The following is a 19,918-nucleotide window of genomic DNA, read 5'->3' as shown; positions in this document are numbered from 1 at the left end:
CCTGGACCCCGGAATTTTCCCAGTCAGAGTCATTCAGTAAAGCGTTGGTTGATTGTCTTAGTGTCAGGCTTCATAGCAAAGGTAGCGCGTGAGGTTCTGCCGTGAAACATTCAACAACCTGCTAGCTTCTAATTTGCTTTCATAGAAATTCTGGTTGGTTGAGCAACAGTCAGCTCTACCCACCACCAGAGCCTCCCATCAAGCCTCTTAGATAGCCTCAACCACCAGAGGACAGACAGCAGAAGCAAGAAAAACTACAGTCCTGCAGCCTGTGGACCAAAAACCACAGTTACAGAAAGATAGACAAGATGAAAAGGCAGAGGGCTATATATCAGATGAAGGAACAAGAAAAAAAACCCAGAAAAACAACTAAATGAAGTGGAGATAGGCAACCTTCCAGAAAAAGAATTCAGAATAATGATAATGAAGATGATCCAGGACCTCGGAATAAGAATGGAGGCAAAGATTGAGAAGATGCAAGAAATGATTAACAAAGACCTAGAAGAATTAAAGAACAAACAAACAGAGATGACCAATACAATAACTGAAATGAAAACTACACTAGAAGGAATCAATAGCAGAATAACTGAGGCAGAAGAACGGATAAGTGACCTGGAACACAGAATGGTGGAATTCACTGCTGCGGAACAGACTAAAGAAAAAAGAATGAAAAGAAATGAAGACAGCCTAAGAGACCTCTGGGACAACATTAAACGCAACAACATTCGCATTATAGGGGTCCCAGAAGGAGAAGAGAGAGAGAAAGGGCCAGAGAAAATATTTGAAGAGATTATAGTCGAAAACTTTCCTAACATGGGAAAGGAAATAGCCAACCAAGTCCAGGAAGCACAGAGAGTCCCATACAGGATAAACCCAAGGAGAAACACACCGAGACACATAGTAATCAAAATGGCAAAAATTAAAGACAAAGAAAAATTATTGAAAGCAGCAAGGGAAAAACGACAAATAACATACAAGGGAACTCCCATAAGGTTAGCAGCTGATTTCTCAGCAGAAACTCTACAAGCCAGAAGGGAGTGACATGATATACTTAAAAGTGATGAAAGGGAAGAACGTACAACCAAGATTACTCTACCAGGCAAGGATCTCATTCTGATTCAACGGAGAAATCAAAAGCTTTACAGACAAGCAAAAGCTAAGAGAATTCAGCACCACCAAACCAGCTCTACAACAAATGCTAAAGGAACTTCTCTAAGTGGGAAACACAAGAGAAGAAAAGGACCTACAAAAACAAACCCAAAACAATTAAGAAAATGGTCATAGGAACATACATATCGATAATTACCTTAAACATGAATGGATTAAATGCTCCAACCAAAAGACACAGGCTTGCTGAATGGATACAAAAACAAGACCCATATATATGCTGTCTACAAGAGACCCACTTCAGACCTAGGGACACATACAGACTGAAAGTGAGGGGATGGAAAAAGATATTCCATGCAAATGGAAATCAAAAGAAAGCTGGAGTAGCTATACTCATATCAGATAAAATAGACTTTAAAGTAAAGAATGTTACAAGAGACAAAGAAGGACACTACATAATGATTAAGGGATCAATCCAAGAAGAAGATATAACAATTATAAATATATATGCACCCAACATAGGAGCACCTCAATACATAAGGCAACTGCTAACAGCCATAAAAGAGGAAATTGACAGTAACACAATAATAGTGGGGGACTTTAACACCTCACTTACACCAATGGACAGATCATCCAAAATGAAAATAAATAAGGAAACAGAAGCTTTAAATGACACAATAGACCAGATAGATTTAATTGATATTTATAGGACATTCCATCCAAAAACAGCAGATTACACGTTCTTCTCAAGTGCGCACGGAACATTCTCCAGGATAGATCACATCTTGGGTCACAAATCAAGCCTCAGTAAATTTAAGAAAATTGAAATCATATCAAGCATCTTTTCTGACCACAATGCTATGAGATTAGAAATGAATTACAGGGAAAAAAAAGTAAAAAAGACAAACACATGGAGGCTAAACAATACGTTACTAAATAACCAAGAGATCACTGAAGAAATCAAAGAGGAAATCAAAAAATACCTAGAGACAAATGACAATGAAAACACGACGACCCAAAACCTATGGGATGCAGCAAAAGCAGTTCTAAGAGGGAAGTTTATAGCTATACAAGCCTGCCTAAAGAAACAAGAAAAATCTCAAGTAAACAATCTAACCTTACACCTAAAGAAACTAGAGAAAGAAGAACAAACAAAACCCAAAGTTAGCAGAAGGAAAGAAATCATAAAGATCAGAGCAGAAATAAATGAAATAGAAACAAAGAAAACAATAGCAAAGATCAATAAAACTAAAAGTTGGTTCTTTGAGAAGATAAACAAAATTGATAAGCCATTAGCCAGACTCATCAAGAAAAAGAGGGAGAGGACTCAAATCAATAAAATCAGAAATGAAAAAGGAGAAGTTACAACAGACACTGCAGAAATACAAAGCATCCTAAGAGACTACTACAAGCAACTTTATGCCAATAAAATGGACAACCTGGAAGAAATGGACAAATTCTTAGAAAGGTATAACCTTCCAAGACTGAACCAGGAAGAAACAGAAAATATGAACAGACCAATCACAAGCAATGAAATTGAAACTGTGATTAAAAATCTTCCAACAAACAAAAGTCCAGGACCAGATGGCTTCACAGGTGAATTCTATCAAACATTTAGAGAAGAGCTAACACCTATCCTTCTCAAACTCTTCCAAAAAATTGCAGAGGAAGGAACACTCCCAAACTCATTCTACGAGGCCACCATCACCCTGATACCAAAACCAGACAAAGACACTACAAAGAAAGAAAATTACAGACCAATATCACTGATGAATATAGATGCAAAAATCCTCAACAAAATACTAGCAAACAGAATCCAACAACACATTAAAAGGATCATACACCACGATCAAGTGGGATTTATCCCAGGGATGCAAGGATTCTTCAATACACGCAAATCAATCAATGTGATACACCATATTAACAACTTGAAGAAGAAAAACCACATGATCATCTCAATTGATGCAGAAAAAGCTTTTGACAAAATTCAACACCCATTTATGATAAAAACTCTCCAGAAAGTGGGCATAGAGGGAACCTACCTCAACATAATAAAGGCCATATATGACAAACCCACAGCAAACATCATTCTCAATGGTGAAAAACTGAAAGCATTTCCTCTAAGATCAGGAACGAGACAAGGATGTCCACTCTCACCACTATTATTCAACATAGTTCTGGAAGTCCTAGCCACGGCAATCAGAGAAGAAAAAGAAATAAAAGGAATACAAATTGGAAAAGAAGAAGTAAAACTGTCACTGTTTGCGGATGACATGATATTATACATAGAGAATCCTAAAACTGCCACCAGAAAACTGCTAGAGCTAATTAATGAATATGGTAAAGTTGCAGGATACAAAATTAATGCACAGAAATCTCTTGCATTCCTATACACTAATGATGAAAAATCTGAAAGAGAAATTATGGAAACACTCCCATTTACCGTTGCAAAAAAAAGAATAAAATACCTAGGAATAAACCTTCCTAGGGAGACAAAAGACCTATATGCAGAAAACTATAAGACACTGATGAAAGAAATTAAAGATGATTAAAAAAAAAAAAAAAGAAATTCTGGTTGGTTAAATATTAGCCCGGTTTTTCCTGGCCTGACACAAACCTATAGTAGGATTATTTTTAACAAAGTGTCCTGTCTTACCCCCAATGGCATATCCAGGTTTCCTCTGGTGGGTCAGCTGTGGTCTGTTGGTGATGGCTGTTTTGACCACTGGATTAAGTGGGATGAGTGCGTCAGGAAGAAAGGCTGCTGTGATTGATTGATCATGTCTGCCTGGAGCACAGAACGGGAGAGTGGCATTGATTGCCTGGTATCTGCCACTCTAGACCTAAAGTTACCTTGTTGGTTCTTGGCTACTTCATGCTGAGTTCAGACCACTTCCATTGGAGGCTAACTTGGAGATTACCTTCAAAGTTAGTTCATTGCCATCACCTCTTGACACTGAAATCCTCAACTGTCTCTCTTCAAAATAAAACTCCCTTTTGTTTCACTAAACTCCAGCATGGAGCGTGGTGCTTGTCTCTGCCAGGGTCAGCCATTTATTTCAGTTAGCCAAGAAATCAGATACCACTGAAGCCCTGCTATTGTTAAAAAAGCCAGGGCCTTGGTTCTTTGTGTGATCTTTGTTATTGACCACCCCTGATTCTACAAAGTACAAATGTTCTAGGATACAAAGCAGAGAGACCTCGGCTTCTGTGGCAGTTAGACATCGTTAACTGCCAGGCGTCACAGGGAGCATGAGAACTTCTGCAAGAGATGGTGTCGCCCCTTGGTGATGGACTTGGCAGCCTGAGGCATGGTGCTGGGAATGCTGGGGCTCCTGTTTCTGGCCCACCTCTGGGGAGGTCTTACTTGGTCTCCCTTGGTAGAGGAATCCCATGAGGGTCCTGGCCCAGTTCCTGTTTCTGTGTTTAGTGCTTTTCTCGAATTCCAATCCCCCTGCCTTTCCCATGTTTCATCAGTCTTTAAAATCAATACCCTCAAAGAGTCAGAGGGCCCCAGTGTCAGCGGTGGGGTCAGCCATGCAGGGGGACCACAGCTTACACTCAGGGAGAAAGCAAGGCTTCACCCAATGGCCAGGGAACCAAGAAGGCCATGAGTGGTGGTGGGAGGGCGGTGCTGGCTACATTGCAGGGACAGGAGGCCAGGGGCCCCTGAGGAGCCTTTTATGGGAGAGGATGTTGGATGTGGACCGCACGGCCTGCCCACCTCTCTGCAGTCCTCTCCATGCCTTCCTTCCACCACTCAGCATCCTCCTTCAGTTCCTTCAACAGCCTGTCTTCTCCCTCACCTCCATGCCTTTGCACGTGCCAATCCCTCTGCTTGATATCCTTCTCAGTGACATCTGCTCACCCATATGTCTCATATGTTATTGGAAAGCGTCCTCTGGTCTCCCAGAGACCAGATTCATTGTCTTCTGAGTGCTCCACCAACACCTTGTACAAATCCCCAACATGTGTTGTATATGATGTTACAGTGACTTGCTTACCTCATCCTTCTCCTGCATGGGATTCCTGGAGAGCTGTTAAGCACTCTGGGCCCAGCACCTGGCGCCATGTCTGTACACAGTAGGTGCACTTGGGTGCACAACACAGCAAGGCAGGAGAAGCTGACTGGAGCTGGTGTAAGTGAGGGCCTGGGTAGAGCAATGGTGCAATTCTGGGTGCACACAAGGCGGGTCTCCAGGCACTAGTGGGGGCTGTACTTAGAATCCTGTGACCTCTTTTCTAGGCAGCCCCTTCAGGGTTCCTGTGAAGGATGTTGTGGACCCCAGCAAGGTCAAGATCGCTGGCCCTGGGCTGGGCTCGGGTGTCCGAGCTCGTGTCTTGCAGTCCTTCACGGTGGACAGCAGCAAGGCCGGCCTGGCCCCACTGGAAGTGAGGGTCATGGGCCCACGAGGTAAGTACACATCCTGCCTTCCTGCCGACACTCACCTGCCCTGGACGGGGGCAGCCATGACCCAGAGCAGGCACTTTGCTTTTGAGTTGAGTCATGAACTTTAAGTCAAATTTCTTAAATTACTTTATTGCTCCATGTTCTAGCTAAACAGTAGAAGTTTATGCTTAAAAAGTTGGCAGGCCTGTTATTTTTCTAGCTGCCTGTCTTTTCCATCATTTAATAATATGACCCTACATGTCATTTTAAAATTTTGTTTTATTTTTTTAGAGTAGCAAGATGAAGCAAGTAGTATCTGGGCTCTCACATGTAAAATTATCGCAACTGCTTAATTATGTGTTTCAGCATTTGTGAGGTGACTGGGGTGGGTCTGGATTTGCGTGGGTGTTGGATTTGGTGCTCATGTGGGAACACACCCCAAATTTCTGGAAATGAGCAATACTCAGCCCATGTGACACATAGCTTTGTCATTGTCCCAGTTCCCTGGAGAGAGGTGGTCTCTTGGGGAATGGGCTTTGTTGGCAATTTGGCCTCCCCTTTTGCAGCCTGGAATTGGGGTTGGGTGAGGCTAGCAGGCCATTTTGGGACAAGCCCTGATGAACGTTGAAATTTACCTTTTTCAGTAGGTGATCACACTTCCTCTTCCAGCATTTAAAATGTGCCATTCTCTGCCTAATTTCTTAAATTATCTGGATTTTTACTCAGTGATGTGTTCTTGGCTTCACAGAAGTGACAAATGAGGGCTTCCTTCTTTGAAGAGGAACTTTCTCCTTAATGGGGTTCAGCAGGAGGTTATGCCCTTTGAAGCTCAGAGCAGAAATAGTTTTGGGGGAAATGAAGTCATAAGGCTGGAATCTGATTCCACAAAGTTACTGAGCTTCAAGACCTGTGTGTGTGTGTGTGTGTGTGTGTGTGTGTGTGTGTGGTGTGTGTGGTAGAGGCACAGAGAGAGAGGGAGACAGGGCAGGGCAGAGGGGAGAAAGAGAGAAAAGCTTTGCTGAGATATCTACGTCTATTACAGAGGACTCTGAAATAACAGCCTTTTAATTTTAGCTGATGAGACGGATTCCCAGTCAAGGCTCAGCCCCTTGAAAGCCATGTCAGAGTTCTTTAAACGGGACCTGAAGGGTGACTTTATGGAGACAGGTTTGCATTTTCCTATTAGCTGCTGCTCTGATTTATGTAACCCGAATGCCTCTTGCTGGCCTTACCTCTGAAATTGCCTTGTACCTGCCTCATCTGCATTGCTTAATGAGTATGCCACACTTTGATTAATCTACCCTTCACTTGACGCATCCTGACACTCATGTTCAGAACTAGCATCTAGAATCTACCAACCTAATGCATGCCTTGATTATGCTTTAAAGTGATCTCTAACCATCCCCTGTAGATATCACATTGAGAGCCCTCTCACCCTCATGAGATTAGCACCCTCACGTGCCCTGCACCCTACACCCAGCATGCTGCTGCCATGATGGTCTTTGCTCAAAGGTGGATACAAGTTTTAACTGGCTGGCCCATTGGTTAAATTTTGCTGTTCAGAGTTCTGGACTCTTTGACCTTTCTTGGCTGTAGAGTAAAATTGCCACATCCCAAGCATGCCTAACCAGCTAGAAAGGATAGCATGTCTGCAGCAAGCATCTTCACCATAAGCCCTCCAGCAACAAGTGCAGGCAGTCTCCTTAATTATACTCTAGGTCCGACTGAGTGTAGTTCAGCCAACAGAAAGCTAAAGGTGTCTCTTAGGGTCATTTCTGCAACTATGAATTGGGGAATCTCTCTCCTGTGATTTCTTAGGCCTCTGATTATGGCCTGCTTGCCTTTGTGTTATTAGTGGAAACCAATAGCTCTCATGGATGAATGTGATCCTTTATGAACTCAGCCCAGGTGGAGTGAAGGGGAAGCCAGGCAGTTCTTCAGCCCTCTCATCTCTGTTCTCAGGTCTGGTGGAGCCGGTGAACGTGGTGGACAATGGGGATGGCACACACACAGTGACCTACACCCCGTCCCAGGAGGGGCCTTACATGGTCTCTGTTAAATATGCTGATGAAGAGATCCCTCGTAGGTAAGCTTCTGTCACTTAGGGAAGGGGTTCAAGCCCACCCCTCTGGTGACCAGCACTGCTCTGGTGGCCCACCCATCCATTCGTCTGTCCATGTATCCATCCGTCCGTCCACCCACCCACGCATCCATCCATCCATGTATCCATCCACTCATTTACCCATCCGTCCATCTGATCAGCATCACTGAGAACCGGCATGCTCTGCACAGGTGTTAAAATACACTAGCCTTGATGTTTGTGCCTCCTGCTCTCTTGGTGCCCCCCCTACATTTGTTCCTTTCAGCCATCTTTAATGTAAAGATGAGCTGAAATTAAGGAGTGCGTTAGTTCATCAAGGTCTTTCTGGTGACCATGCAACTTGTTTTCTGATTAGGGCAAAAATTTTTACTTCTTAATTGAGAATTTGGTTGACCATAGCATTCCCAGAAGGTGTTGGATGAAAACCTGTTCCTCATTCCTGTTAATAGAAAAAATGTTGCTTAAGCTCTTTACCTCTCAGAAGAGACTCCAAAGATTTTTTTTATCATACTTAGAATTTAAAAGTTTCACTGGTGCCCCAAGTGTACATATTTTACATGAAGATATACATACAGCTCTAGCTCTGTGGAAAGGTATAATTTATAAATTACATTTATGTGTTACTTGACTAATAGGTCTTACATCATCTAAAACATACTAAAAATAGAAAATAAGAGGACAAGATAATATTGAAACATCGGTTTTTATATTTTTTCTTTCCATTTTGGTGATCATTGTGTTAGTAAAACAAAAGTGGGTTAAATGTGTTTAACCCCATGTTTCCCAAACTAATTTGGAAATTAGTTTGTATCCCATGGAATGCACTTAGGGAAAGCTGATCTGTTGTATGATGGTTACATGGTTGTAAATTTCTGCTGGATTTGGCACTTAGGTCTTATATGCTGTAGAAATCCTCCCTCTCAATCCCAGTCTCTTGTGTAAGAGAGGTCAGATGTAGCTGGGTTGAAGTGTATCCATACTGAACTGGGGTGTGTATGTCTGTCAAGTCCCTTTAAGGTCAAGGTCCTTCCCACATACGATGCCAGCAAAGTGACCGCCAGTGGCCCTGGCCTCAGTACCTATGGTGTGCCTGCCAGCCTGCCTGTGGAGTTTGCGATCGATGCCAGAGATGCCGGGGAAGGCCTGCTTGCTGTTCAGATAACGGTAACCTTGAATGATTTTTCTGGAGCCAAACTTCATTAATAAGACCTAATTTCTCAGCCAGGGATAAGAACCAGGATTTTAACAACTAATTTCTAGCCTCACGCAAATGTTTGTCTGATTTCCCCACTAGAGAGTCAGTAATTGTACAGGACAACAAACAGGCTTGCCTGAGAAGTCTGAGAGTATAGCTTCACGTACCGCATTTTGGTGAATCTCATATATTTTGCTCTCTATTATATCTATTCCTATCTTTTTATGTGTGAATGTTTAAAATTACCCTTTGGCTTAGTTAAGACTAAGTTCTGCTGCATATCACAGTCAACCCTCAAATAAGAGTGGCTTAAACACATGGGATAGTTCTCTCTTGTTAGAGAGGCCCAGAGGCCGGGCAAGGCACCTGGATGCTGTGTGGCTTATCAAGGAAGCAGGCTCCATGCCACCTCTCTGCTCCTCTGTCCTAACGTGTGGCTTGTGTCCCTAAGGTCTCCTCATGGACCACGAGCCTGCTGGTGCTCTGGCCATCCAATCCACATGGCAAGCCAGAAAGAGGAAGAGAGCAGAAGGGACAATGGGACCTTCCAACTCAATCAGCTCTCTTAAGCAGCCCTGTCAGAAGTCCCTCATGAGACTTCCACTCTCTTCTCGTTTGCCAGAAGTTTGTCATAAGTCCCATGGCTGTACCTAGTGGCCAAGGATACTAGGAAGTGGTGTCTCGTATTCTGGAAGCAGTGCACCTAGCTAAGAATTAGGTTCCTATTAGTAAAGAGGAAAAGGAGAGTGAAGGTGATGGTGCAGAAGCAGGAGCCTCTGCCCCCTTGTCTCCCTACATTTCGATGGATTTGGAGCTAAAACTGTTTGTTCCCTTGACAGAAAATTCACTAAAAATTGAGCATGTCCATCACAGTGTTAAAAGGATCTATGACCCTCTGCTCCCACCACCTCCCAAAATGTGTTAAGCCAGTAATTCTTTTTTCCTCCCACTAGAGGCATTAATTAATGGGCAAAATGTGTCAAGGTTTTCTTTGAACGGCTTCTACATCTTGATGACAACATCCTAAATAGCATTTCTCTGTGATCCACAGGACCAAGAGGGAAAACCCAAAAGAGCCATTGTCCATGATAATAAAGATGGCACATACGCTGTTACCTACATCCCTGACAAGACTGGACGTTATATGATTGGGGTCACCTACGGTGGGGATGACATCCCGTTGTCTCCCTACCGCATCCGGGCCACACAGACGGGCGATGCCAGCAAGTGCCTGGCCACAGGTGAGTGCAGCTCAAGGACAGGAGTGTGTGTTTTGGCATCAGAAGGCCAGCGGCTGCCACTTAATAGCTGTGTGATCAGGGCAAGATGCTCAACCACTCTTAGCCTCAGGCAGACTTAGATGGAAGATCTTTTTGGAAAACATTTAAGTTCAAGAAGCTCTTCCAAGGATCAGAGACTGTTTCGCAGTGCTATTGAGAGATTAGATGAGGTCAGGCATGAAAAGTACTTAGCACAGTGCCAGGCACATGGAAACTATTACAGTTACTTTTGAAGTGGGTGATTGTTGAGATTTCAACTGTGATGGTGGCTCCCATGAAAAGCATCAAATTTATGCCTTTCATGAGTAGATGGTTTAGTTATTCGAGATATATTCAAGAGCATTTCAGGCCAGGGCTAGAGAAGCACATTAAAGGATCTAGGTTTTTCCTCAACACTCAGGACTTACGTCTGAGTCTCTCGGGAATTCTCCAGGACTATTAGAGCGTAACAGTTCCTTCCGTTTCTAAGACACGACCAGTTGAGTATCATGGGCAGCTCTGATGCTGCTTCAAGCAGATTTCAAACCATGAATCCCCATCTCTGAAATGAAACTGAGTTGCTTCTCTTTAAATAACACTAAACAGAGGTCCACCCTGGATGTGTCCTATTTCTCTCATATCTCGTCTTGTTCTGAAAGGAGAAAACCTTTCGGCTTTCAGGGTGAGGTTGTAAATTGCTCAGCTTGGCTCTTTTTGGCTCATCCACCACAAGACTGAGAAGTTTTGTAACGATGGCCAGTCTGCCACCTCCTAGGTCTGTGCTGTTCCAGAGACAACTGGATTGTCTTTGCTAACCTGAGGGCATGTGAATACTGGGTGGGAACTTCCTCCTGGCTCTCCAGGCTCTCCTCCTTCCCGAAGCTCAGGCAGGATACTCTGCTCGGCCTGGGGGCTCCTTTGGCCCTACCTCTCAGTCTGTCATTCAGCACCAAACTTCAGTCTTCCCTTACTACTCACTGTCTCAGCATGCTCTTGTCACTTCCTGTTGCTTCTACACACTTTGCTTTTTTTTTTTTTTTTGCCAGGGTGCTTTTAATTCACAGTTTTTTGCACTCCCTGATCTGTGGATCCTCAGTAAAGGGGTGCCACAAGTCAGAGAGACAGACAGATAGACGGGTCATCATTTGGAGACAGAGGTTGTAAGTCTTCCCTAAGCCAAGGGCACCCAGCCTTCAGAATTCAGCCATTTCCCCTTTGTCAGGAAGCCCTCTGTCAATGTGGCAACCCTGGGATATAAATTTCATAGAACTTTCCATAGATGTGCTGCAGGATGCTTCTTTGAAGAACCATTGATTATTTTTTTGATAACTTAGTCCCCCCTCGGTGTTTCCAACACAGATCGAGCTGTCATTCTTGGTGTCCAGCCTGCGTGCATCTGCCCTGTTAGTTTTTGAGCATATTGAGAGCTGAGACTGTGGTTTGCTCACCTTTGTGTGTATCTGGCACTTAAGAAAATGCCCAAAAAAAAAAACAAAAAAACAAAAAAAAAGAAAATGCCCAATATGTGTTTGCTGATGAAAGTTGACCTTCATCCCCATACACTTGAGTGCCGGCAAAGCTGGTTTAACATATGGTTATCACGCGGAACTTGCAGATACACCTTATTTAATAAGTAATGGATAGAATGCTCCCTGGAGCAGCACTTTCCCCAGGGCATCTCTGGGACATCCCTCTGCACGGTGGCAGTTGAAGGTCTAACATTCACAGATACAACACGAACGTATGTGATTTGTTCCTGGGCCTCCAGCTGCTGTCCGTGGCTGAAGCTTCCATGCTCTCCTCCTAAACTTTTCTCCAGGTCCTGGAATCGCCTCCACTGTGAAAACTGGCGAGGAAGTGGGCTTTGTGGTAGACGCCAAGACCGCCGGGAAAGGCAAAGTGACCTGCACGGTTCTGACCCCGGACGGCACTGAGGCTGAGGCTGATGTCATCGAGAATGAGGATGGCACCTATGACATTTTCTACACGGCCGCCAAGCCGGGCACCTATGTCATCTACGTGCGCTTTGGTGGCGTTGATATTCCCAACAGCCCGTTCACTGTCATGGTAAGGAAAATTTCTTCTCTAGAGCATGCTGTTGTTAGCAGGAACAGTAACGACTGCTGTTTGTTGAACCCTGGCTGAGACATCCCCCGCCTCTTTTTTTTTCTTTTCTGTAAAAAAAAAATTGTCTTAAGCAGTCATGACCTTGCAGAATCCTGCAGTAATCTCTAAAAACCCAGGGACCCTTTGGCTCTAAGGGGTTTTAGGAAAATCACTGGTAACCAAAATGTCCATCATGCTTAAGGATCTTAGGCAATGTCCTGGCCTAAGCCCAGCTCAGAAAGATACACTTTGACAAAAACATCTATAAGTAAAACATTATGGTTTTTCATCCTGCTAGTTCTTCGGAGGAGAGAGGTTCCTGAGGCTGTTATGTCTGGAGACTTGACTCTGATATCCCAGGACTCAAAGTACCTCCAGTTGTGTTTTGGAAAGATTCAGACTTTGATGATGAGGGGGAAATAACTTGTCTTTTTGAAGCTAGGAACATCTGGAATAAAAGAAAACCATTATGCAAAACCTCTGAGCCAGAGAATGGCTAGGCCCTTTAATTTTCAAATCTGAGTGACTTTTAGATCTTCCTTTGCTTATTAAGGTTCTTCAACCAGGGAAGGGGTTAGAAACCTTAGGAGCAGTCCTTCATTTAACCCTTAAAACTAAGCATTGTTGGCCCTTTTACAAATCCTGTATAGGAGCGGGGATCAGACTTAAGTCCACTGAACCCAGACTGCCTGCTCTGGACAGCTGCTGAGCGCCGTCCCCACCTGTGTCCTTTGATGCCACGGGCAGCAGACCACAAAGTTTACAGAACTCAATGCCTGGCCCCATGCACAGCCTACAAAGCTCCATCTAATGATTTCACTTTATGCAGCAGCAGAGAAGGACACGGAGACTCCATTCCAGACAGAAGCCCATGTCTGTCTCCCACTCTATAATCTGCTGTACCTTTATTCTTTTCCATAGATGTTTGTTTATCTGTGAACATTGTGCCAGAGACCTGGAGCCTTTTTATGTCTCAAGGATGTAAACACTTTTGACGCTGTTAACTTGGGAGTGTTTTTCTCCTCAGGGGAGAAAAAGATGCAGCTAGAAAGTTTATGTCCTTCTTATTTACAGAGAAGTCCCAGTTGTAGTTTTAAGAATCTGTTTTTAGCCCACAGGAGTTTTTATCTGGTTGGTTAGAATTGGGCAGAGGTCACAGCCCTGCTGGTGGGATGAGCTGGAGATAAGAGACCACGTTTGGAGGGTGTGAGTGAGGAAATCAGGAAGAAAATACCAAGGACCGTTTTAGCAGATGAGTCAGAAACCTGCAGTGGAGGCCACCAAACTCATTAGGAATGAACGTCCATTCAGCCCTGGAATGCACACAAAGCAAGGATCCTTTGTGTAAACGCACTACCCCCCTAACAACTGCTGAAGGCAGAAAGGGATGACACTCAGGGCACTTGCTTTAGGTCTTCATTCTCCCATTCCTAGCTTCCTCCAGCCTTACCTAGATGGGCCCACTTTCTATTCATTGGCCTCTTGGGGCTAGGTTTGCTGTCTTCCCCTGCAGACTTGGGGCCAAAAGGACATTGAACACCCTGTACTGCCTTTGCAGCAAATGTCTGCAGGAGCCCCAGCAGGCTGGTTCAGTTAAATACATCTCACAAACGTGCACAGCAAGTCACCGGTCTAGCAGCTTCTCTGCCTGTCACTGTTAAGAAGTCACTGATCAAAGGCTATAGCGTAGCCACTGAAAGATCTTCCTGGCTGATGTGTCCCGGAGTCGCCCAACCTGAGATGGTCCAGAGGGTGGGGGATAGGGCTGTTGCAAATGTTGAAGCTTACAAAGCTGCCTTTGTAAGTGAAGCCCCCTTTCTGAGATGCCAGAGTACACAAAAGGGGCTAAACATGGGCACGGAAGTTTTCCTCCAGAAGGGAGGCTTTCCAATTCTTTTATTGTGGGAGAAGAGGGAACTGAGAGGGGACCCATCCCTTATCAGGGTGATTGGATCAGGAACACAAAGTCTCTGGTTTTTAAAAAATGAATTTATAAAAACTTCTAGAACATAACTATAGACACATACCAAGTAACAAGAGACCCCTTTCCGAATTTCATGCTCCAGGGGTGACCAGCATTAGGTTTTTTCCTGCTTATACAAGAAACATGTCAGTTTTGTGCATGAGATTAACCATGCACATTGCTTTGCAACTTGCTTCCTTCCCTTGAGATGCTGTAAATACCCTTCCATATTAATTGATCTGACTTGATCGCCTCTTCAGAATGGCTGCACCGGGGTCCACTGTACAGACTTATGTAATTTACTTAACCGACTCCCTTACAGATGGACATTTAGGTTATTTCAGCCTTTCCCAACAGTGAATGGCTCCAGTAAAATCCTTGGCGCACATGACTTACCTATAGACTTTCCTGCCAGTATTTCTATAGGCTTGCTTCCCTAAAGTGGGTCGTGGGTTCAGAGGGCATGTGGATTTGACATTTGAAGAGGAGATGCCAACTTGCTCTCCACAATGGTGGGAAGAAGGTAGGCTCCCACTACAGGGAGTAGCTCTCTGCTATGCAAGACAGATGGGGAGGAAGCAGCCCTCGGGTTGTAGAATCTACTGAGTCGCAATGCCCCTCAATGTGATTCCCAACTAATTTCCATTTGCCGCTGACCAGGCCACAGATGGGGAAGTCGCAGCTGTGGAGGAGGCACCGGTAAATGCATGTCCCCCCGGATTCAGGCCCTGGGTACACTTTTGGTTTTTGTTTTTATTTTTCCCTTTTCCATGTCTTTGTTTACTCAGCCTTCATTGCAGAAAAGCTGCAGCCTGCTTTTGGGGATTGCTTAAGCCCTCTGGGTGTCCTGGTCATTGGTTTGTCCCCACTGATCAGTGCATCACAATGATCCCGGCTTTCTCTGTAATGAGACTCACCCGTGTCATCGTACGCACTCCACGAATCGCCCACCACCATGTCTGTGATCACGCTCGGTGCAGTTTGTCTCCATGTTTAAAGAGAAAGATGGACAGCTGTCTCAGCACTCCTGCTGACTCTAAAAGCCACCACTTGCACATTTGGTTTCTGTTCAGGGGGAAAGCCACCGCTGCTACTTTCTGCCACTTAAAACGCACCTTCTTTTCCAGGCCACAGGCAACTAAACCTTTCCAGGTGGAACCTCTTGGGACTCACAGACATTGCTGTCTCTCACTTTTGCGCTTTCCCATGGGCGCTGCTGGGAATTTCACAAGCAAACAGCCTAGGGATTTTTAGCAATTGGTCAGCATGATTCCTCCAATTCTTCAGGTTCTGCTCTGGCCCCGGAGCCCGTTAGCTAAAGCCCACAATGCATGGGCAGCCGCATCCCCAAATCCTGGCTGTTCGAGCTTGCAAAATTCCCAGTTGCTCTGCCCCCTGTAGCTTCCCCAGCTCACACTGTTGTCCACTTTACCCAGTGACCGCTGCTTCCTGTTTTTAGGTAACTGAAGAGGCCTATGTCCCAGTGAGTGACATGAATGGCCTGGGGTTTAAGCCTTTCGACTTGGTCATTCCGTTTGCAGTCAGGAAAGGAGAAATCACCGGTAAGCACTGTCATGAAAGCCGTCTTGTTCTCACTCGCTTGCACTAGCTCTCCAAACAGTGCGCAGGAGCTGGTTCCACATGTCCCCCAGACCTGGGGTCCGGAACCCAGCATCCCTGGGTCAGTCCATGAGCCCATGGGATTGCAGAATGTTCTGTGTGTATATGTGTATCTCAGAAGAGGTGGTTCATTTATAACTTGCATCCTGGAGAGAGGGCCGGAGATGCTCTGTAGGGGGAGAACCGCTGTGTTTAGATCGCTCTCGACCATCACGTTCCTACTCCCCCCTTTTCTTGCCTTCTCTTATTCTTCCACTTTTCCAGATGTGACAATGACACTGAGGTCTGTTGTACAAGAGTTACTTCCTCTCCTAGCCTCCTTTCAATGCCTGCTTCTCTTTGAGTTGACGCTTTACCAATCCGATTGGTCTCATGGTCTTCTCAAGTCCTGTTTGAGCTTCTAATTTGTCACTACAAAAGTAGAAGACCCTTTACTTGTGAGTTGCCTGCTGCATTTTGTGGAAACAAAATAGAACAAAATAAAGGCAGGTACGTCTCTGCTTCCGGTTGTGGAACGTGGTGTTTTAGGCAACGGTGAAGTGTTCTTGTATCTGAAAACCTTTATTGTGAAGGCCACGTGTGCCTCTGTGCTCAGCTTCTTGGGGGAAGTCTTGGTGGGCTCACTGCCCTGTCTCCATGTGCTCCAACAGGAGAGGTCCACATGCCTTCTGGGAAGACAGCCACACCTGAGATTGTGGACAACAAGGATGGCACGGTCACTGTCAGATACGCTCCCACTGAGGTCGGCCTCCACGAGATGCACATCAAATACATGGGCAGCCACATCCCTGGTAAGTCGGGCTCAGCGCCCTGGCTGACTGGCCCTGCAGGACTCCAAGGTTCAGGACGTGAACATCTGGGAGACTGTAGTCAGTCGTTCAGTCACCTGCTGTGTGGTTTTCAGTGGCAGATTTGGGAATGCAGTGTGGGCGTCCCTGCAAAACCAAACAGGCTGTGACCCCAGCAGATCCAGCTAATTTCCAGCAGGGATGACACAGCTAAGTGTCCTGGGCCACAGTGCAGGCCCTTCGGTCCGCGATTGTTTGTCTTTGTCACTATGCCAAGCATGGCCAAAGGGTGAGCTGGGAGAAAAATGTGAGGCACATCAAGGGACTTTCCAGCCGGGCCTGCAGAGCCCAGAGCAGCGTGGGACAGGAGAAGAGGTTGTGAGAAGAGGACAAGCTGCCTTATTGTCACACTGCCCTTGACAAGGAAAGCCAGCTCAAGTTTCATGTCCATCAACCAGCACAGTGTTACTCTTGTTCTTTTTTTTTTTTTTGAGTACATAGTCTATCTACATAGTTTAAAAATGATGTGGAGAAAGGTTTCCTTCCCACCCATATCCCCCATCTGCCCTCTCCTTGAACCTGACTGTTATTGGTGTTTTATGCTAGATTTCAGAATATTTTTAAGACTCTACAACAGATGGGAATACAGATGTTTAATCCCTCTCCCTTTGTTGCCTACGCTACACATTATTCTGACCTTGCCCTTTTCATCTAATAGTATATCTTGGAGAACTTTGCGCATCTGAATAGTAGAGAGTGTTCATGGTGTCCGGCCGTTTGGGTGAACGTTACACGTGAACCATTTCTCCCACTGGAGGACAATTGGGTTCTTCCCCACCTTTTGTGATTACTAGTCCTGCTGCAGTGAATAGCCTTGCACACCCATCATCTCACACCTGCCAGGGTGTATCTGAGATATTTGGTTCCCAGGGCAGGAATTGCAGGGCACAGGCAACAGCCCTGCAATTCTGACAGATCTCATCAAAGCGCCCTTCACCCAATCTCTTCCTGTTCACATACCCACCCGCCATGTAGGAGAGCACCTGCTTTTCCGCCAATTTGCCAGTGGAATAGGCTATCAAATTTTTGGATCTTTGCCAGACTGATAGTTAAAAAAAACAGTATTGCTTTGTTTGTATTTCTCCTGTGAATGAAATTGAGCAACTTTCTATATGGCTAAGTATCAATGCTATTTGTATTTCTCTTTCTCTGAACTGGACGTTTGTATCCTTGGCTCAGTTTTTCTCTTGGATTATTGGCCTGTGTCATATCAGTTTCTGAGAGCAGTCTAAATATTGGAGAGATTAGCCCTTTGTGATAGGAGTTGCAAATATTTCTCCCAGTTTGATGTTTGCTTTAGTTTATGTGTATGTGTATGGATACTATGTGTTTAAAGCAAAAATGTATTTATCTGCTTCTATTTAAACGTTCTAAAGATGCAGATACAGAAAAAGTAAAAATGTCTTTCTACCATTTTCCTTCTACTTCCAATGCTGGTGTGTGTATCTTTTCAAATGTCTCTCTCTGTACCTACAAATATGCATGCAATTTTGTTCTCTTTTGGACTGGGATAATGGTATTAATATTACATAGGAATATATTATAATGGGTATATATTATTATATAGGTATTGTAATAGGTGTTAATGTTATATAGGGTATTAATATAATGGGATATTGACATTTACATAGCAATTTGCCTTCTTCTCTTTAATGCAACACATTATGGATAATCTCTCAAGTTAGTATACATAGATCTCCCTCATTATTTTTAGTGACCTGCGAGTAGACTAATGTTTATTTAACCAACCCCCTATTGTTGGACCCTGGGTTCTTTTCCTAATTTGCATCTGAATTCTGTGGAAATGGAAGTACTTGCCTAGGGCTGGGAGTGGGCGTGGGTGGAGAGGACCACAGTGGGATAGATTCCTCGGGCTGGGCTCACAGACTTTGAAAGTTATGGGCAAACGGCCTTCCCAAAGGACCTTTCCAGTCACATTCCGTCTAGTAGTGGGTCATTTCTCTTCTCCATCGCTCCCCCCGCCCCCGCCACCCGGCCCCGGTGTAGCTGTTCCCTCCTTACTTGTCCATTTGAGCCAGATTCCCCTGCCTCAGCCCGCCTCTAGTCTGGAACACCCTGGGGACTGTTCTTCTCATGTGATCACTGAAGGGTCGATAGTGAGTAGACCCCGTTGGGTGTCCTAGGATGGGGAGCCCCACAGAGTCTGCTCTTGCCTTCTGCTCTGCCCAGGAGATGCCACACCCGCTGCTGTTAGGTGAATATCCCCCCCCACCACCACCACCGCCCACGAGTCCCAACTTTGTGTGTGTTCTTTGCAAACCCAGAGAGCCCGCTCCAGTTCTACGTGAACTACCCCAACAGCGGGAGCGTTTCTGCATATGGCCCGGGCCTCGTGTACGGAGTGGCCAACAAAACCGCCACCTTCACCATTGTCACCGAGGACGCAGGAGAAGGTACTGTGGTTCTGTGGTTCTCAGCTGTCATTTGGAGAGTTAAGGGGATGCAATTCCAGGGAAGCCTTTAAAAACAAGGCTCTCGAATGGTAGTATTTGTCTTGTCTTTTCTCTCATATAAATCTCTTACATAGAGCTCCTCTGTCTTCTACCCAAAACAGAAATTTTAAAGTCCTTCGTGTTCTGATTAAAATCACATTCATACTATGAAATGTTTTATGTGAATTGCCTGAAATTTACATGTGTTTTGATAGATAGCATTTTTGGTTTTGTTCTTTTTGCGCCTGTACATGTATCCACAGGGCCACATGAATCATTTAGTGGCTTATTCTAGCTCTGTGCCCATGCACATTGTCATCACAGGAATTTCTAAATTTGCGATTCTAATGGGATTTTCATGATGGCATCCAGCCCCCAAGCAGCAGTGATAGTCTGTGTGTGACACTCTTTCCCGTATGTGTGATTGGCCCGTGGGGTTCCATCCCTTCCTCATCCCACACATCTGGAAGAATTGAACTTCAGGATCACTTGCAGGAAGAATTCAGATGGTGGAGTGTCTTCCCAGTGACACTTTCACCATGTAAATAGCTTTATTCTGACCTACGCCCCTTGCCCGTGGCTTGTGTCAGTCTGACGTTCCTGGCATCAGGGCTGTCCCGGATGAGTGGTGATACCTTTTGAAACACAGAAACGCTCTCCCTGATGGCTCTCCTTCCCTCCTCTCATTCATAGGTGGCCTGGACTTGGCTATTGAGGGACCCTCAAAGGCGGAAATCAGCTGCATTGACAACAAAGATGGGACATGCACAGTGACCTACCTGCCCACCCTGCCAGGCGACTACAGCATTCTGGTCAAGTACAATGACAAACACATCCCTGGCAGCCCCTTCACAGCCAAGATCACAGGTAGAGTTG

At 45.0% G+C, this 19,918-nt stretch overlaps 1 protein-coding gene across 2 annotated transcripts in view; it reads left to right on the top strand.

Annotated features, from left to right (window-relative positions):
• The window catches only part of FLNB (filamin B), a 140,830-nt gene that overhangs the window by 97,702 nt on the left and 23,210 nt on the right, over positions 1-19,918 (top strand). The window contains exons 25-34 of one of the 2 annotated variants that reach the window (XM_068557552.1): positions 5,354-5,521; positions 7,460-7,583; positions 8,606-8,762; positions 9,845-10,034; positions 11,872-12,119; positions 14,782-14,853; positions 15,581-15,683; positions 16,392-16,532; positions 18,875-19,003; positions 19,736-19,909. In XM_068557552.1, the coding sequence (XP_068413653.1) occupies positions 5,354-5,521; positions 7,460-7,583; positions 8,606-8,762; positions 9,845-10,034; positions 11,872-12,119; positions 14,782-14,853; positions 15,581-15,683; positions 16,392-16,532; positions 18,875-19,003; positions 19,736-19,909 (1,506 nt within the window). The remainder of the gene's footprint in view (positions 1-5,353; positions 5,522-7,459; positions 7,584-8,605; positions 8,763-9,844; positions 10,035-11,871; positions 12,120-14,781; positions 14,854-15,580; positions 15,684-16,391; positions 16,533-18,874; positions 19,004-19,735; positions 19,910-19,918) is intronic. The other variant, XM_068557553.1, reaches the window with a different exon arrangement.

Source organism: Eschrichtius robustus, chromosome 12 (assembly GCF_028021215.1).
Source record: "Eschrichtius robustus isolate mEscRob2 chromosome 12, mEscRob2.pri, whole genome shotgun sequence".
NCBI lineage: Eukaryota > Metazoa > Chordata > Mammalia > Artiodactyla > Eschrichtiidae > Eschrichtius > Eschrichtius robustus.
Note: the sequence above shows the minus strand (reverse complement) of the source record. Positions and strands in the feature narration are given on the sequence as shown.